The 2,967-nt window shown below is 51.5% G+C and overlaps 1 protein-coding gene across 1 annotated transcript in view; it reads left to right on the top strand.

Annotated features, from left to right (window-relative positions):
* The window catches only part of MEIS3 (Meis homeobox 3), a gene marked incomplete at its 5' end in the record, with an annotated part of 26,609 nt that overhangs the window by 18,797 nt on the left and 4,845 nt on the right, over nucleotides 1-2,967 (top strand). The window contains 2 exons of the mRNA XM_032262517.1: nucleotides 1,549-1,662; nucleotides 1,830-1,978. Coding sequence (XP_032118408.1) covers nucleotides 1,549-1,662; nucleotides 1,830-1,978 — 263 coding nt within the window. The remainder of the gene's footprint in view (nucleotides 1-1,548; nucleotides 1,663-1,829; nucleotides 1,979-2,967) is intronic.

Below are 2,967 nucleotides of genomic sequence, written 5' to 3' on the forward strand. Positions count from 1 at the left end.
ATAGCCCCAGACCCCCTTAGCTACAAATCTGAGACCTCAAAATCTCTGAAACTGAAAATCTTGGATTTTATCCCATAAATTTAGTGCAAACTCATTTGGCAGCAAAAGCTGACCTGAACTAATGAGGGGCTAGTTAAAGTCTTTATATATGCCACTTAGTTAAATATTCATCCGTGTTGCTGTAGAAATGTTAATGAGTTTGATGATGAGGTTGTGCCCCAGACCCTGCCTGCGCCTGCGATGGTTGCAAACTGCATGATGTATGCGCAGATTTACTGCCTAAAAATGTGAAATGGGTCGGGTGCGGTGGCTCACGCCTGTTACCCCAGCACTTTGGGAGGCAGAGGCGGGTAGATTGCTTGAGCCCAGGAGTTCAAGACCAACCTGACCAACATGGCGAAACGTCTCTACTAAAAATACAAAAATTAGCCAGGTGTGGTAGTGGGCGTCTGTAACCCCAGCTACTTGACTGCTCAGGAGACTGGGGCACGAGAATCGAGAATCGCTTGAACCAAGGCAACGGTAGCCTAGATCACGTAACTATGCTCCAGCCTGGGTAACAGAGTGAGACACTGTCTCAAAATAAAAATAAAATGTGGAATTTTCCGAATCCTGAGACACTTCTGGCCCCAAGGATTTTTTTTTTTTTTTTTTTTTTAGACAGGGACATGGGGTTTTGCTCTGCCGCCGGGCTGGAGCACAGTGGCCTGACCTTGGCTCACTACAACCTCTGCCCCCTGGGTTCAAGCAATTCTTCTGCCTCAACCTCCCAACTAGCTGGGACTGCAGGTGCCTGCCACCACCCCCGCTAATTTTTGTATTTTTAGTAGAGACGGGGTTTCACCATGTTGGCCAGGATGGTCTCGATCTCTTGACCTCGTGATCTGCCTGCCTCAGCCTCCCAAAATCCCAAAGCTGGGATTATAGGCATGAGCCACCGTGCCCGGCCTGGCCCCAGGGATTTTAGATAAGATGCCGTAGACGGTGTAAGGTCATCTTGTTTGAGCTTCTATGTAATGAACTCATTATTGAATACTGCCCACACTCCCTTGGGAATATTATTGTCCATTTTGTGTTTCTTCTTTTTTTTTGAGACGGAGTTTCACTTTGCTGCCCAGGCTAGACTACAGTGCCTTGGTGCCATCTCGGCTCACTGCAATCTCTGCCTCCCAGGTTCAAGCAATTCTCCTGTTTCAGCCTCCCGAGTAGCTGGGATTATAGGCACTTGCCAGCACGTCCGACTAATTTTTTGTATTTTTAGGGGAGACAGGGTTTCACCACGTTGGTCAGGCTGGTCTTGATCTCCTGACTTCAGGTGATCCTCAGCTGATCCTCGGCCTCCCAAAGTGCTGGGATTACAGGCATGAGCCACCGTACCCCGTCCTGTCCTTCATTTTCCAAGGAAGGAAACAGAGGCTCAGAGAGGGGACGTGACTTGCCTGAGATCACACAGCTCGGAAGGAGGCAGCGACTGGCTTCCCATCCAGCAGGCCTGGCTCCAGAACCCATGTCCCAAGCCTTGGCACTAACTTCTGACTCTTGTTTTATAGAATAATACATGGATTCGAGACCACGAGGACAGCAGGTCTATAAATTTGGGGACCCCAGGCCCATCCAGCGGGGGCCTGGCCTCCCAGAGTGGGGACAACTCCAGTGACCAAGGTGAGAATCTTAGGAGGTGGAGGGGAAACAGGGAAGTCAACCAGAGGATTGAAGGTAGATCACAGGTAGTACTTCCAGAGGGGCAGAGATGCCTGGGGTGTGGAGTGCTGTCCTGGGGGAGAGTTCTGGGGCCCTCTGGTCCCCCACTCTTCACTGCCCTCCCTCAGGAGATGGGCTGGACACCAGCGTAGCCTCTCCCAGTTCTGGTGAGGAAGGTGAGGACTTGGACCAGGAGCGACGGCGGAACAAGAAGAGGGGGATCTTCCCCAAGGTGGCCACCAACATCATGCGAGCCTGGTTGTTCCAGCACCTCTCGGTGAGAGCCCTGCTGCCCGGGTGCAGGGTGGGCGTGGGGAGATGGAGGAGGGTGGGCCACAGAGACTGGGACCCAGAGACACCCAGAAATGGGACACTGAGGCAGCGGGAAATTTTTCGAGAGACTCTCACAGACGTGGAGAATTGTGACAGGAGCCGGCAGCAGTGAGTGCCACCTGTGTGCAGGTGCTGCTCGGGACACTTCACTCACTAAGTCTGTCCCACGAACCATCCATCCGTCCATTAACCCACCCATCAGTCATCCACCCAACGTACCCTTGGAGGGAGGGGCTACTGTTATCTCCTTTTAGCAGATAAGGAGGAGACGGAGGAACAGAGAGGTTAGGAGACTTGCGTAAGGTCACACAGCCAGAAGTGGATTCAAAGGCAGGCAGTCTGGCCTTAACTACTGCACCACACTGCCTCAAGGACAGAGGAGAAAAACAGAGCCAGGAACAGAGGGACACAGAGATTTGGGGAGGACCAAGTCAGAGGAAGATAGAGACAGGGAGAGGCTGAGTCACAGAGGTACAGAGACAGACAGAGACTTGGAGGCAGGGAGGGACCGAATCCCAGAGAGAGAGAGAGAGAGAGATACAGAGACACACATAGAGTGAGACAGAAAATGTGAGAGCCACAAAGAGAGAAATGGAGAGCCAGACACAGTGGCTCACATCTGTAATCCCAGCACTTTGGGAGGCCAAGGCAGGAGGATCGCTTGAGCCCAGGAGTTCGAGACCAGCCTGGGCAATATAGTAAGACCCTGTCTTAAAAAAAAAAAAATTAGCCAGGCATGGTGGTGCACACCTGTCATCCCAGCTACTCAGGAGGCTGAGGCTGGAGGATTGATTGACCCATGGAGGCTGAGGCTGCAGTGAGCCATGAAGATACCACTGCATTCCAGCCTGAGTGACAGAGCGAGACCCTGTTTCAAAAAAAAAAAAAAAAGAGAAATGAAAGAAAAAAAAAAAAAGAGAAATTTATGGGGAG

The sequence above is a fragment of the Sapajus apella genome, unplaced genomic scaffold (assembly GCF_009761245.1).
Source record: "Sapajus apella isolate SASKATOON/1434 unplaced genomic scaffold, GSC_monkey_1.0 scaffold130, whole genome shotgun sequence".
In the NCBI taxonomy this organism is placed as follows: domain Eukaryota; kingdom Metazoa; phylum Chordata; class Mammalia; order Primates; family Cebidae; genus Sapajus; species Sapajus apella.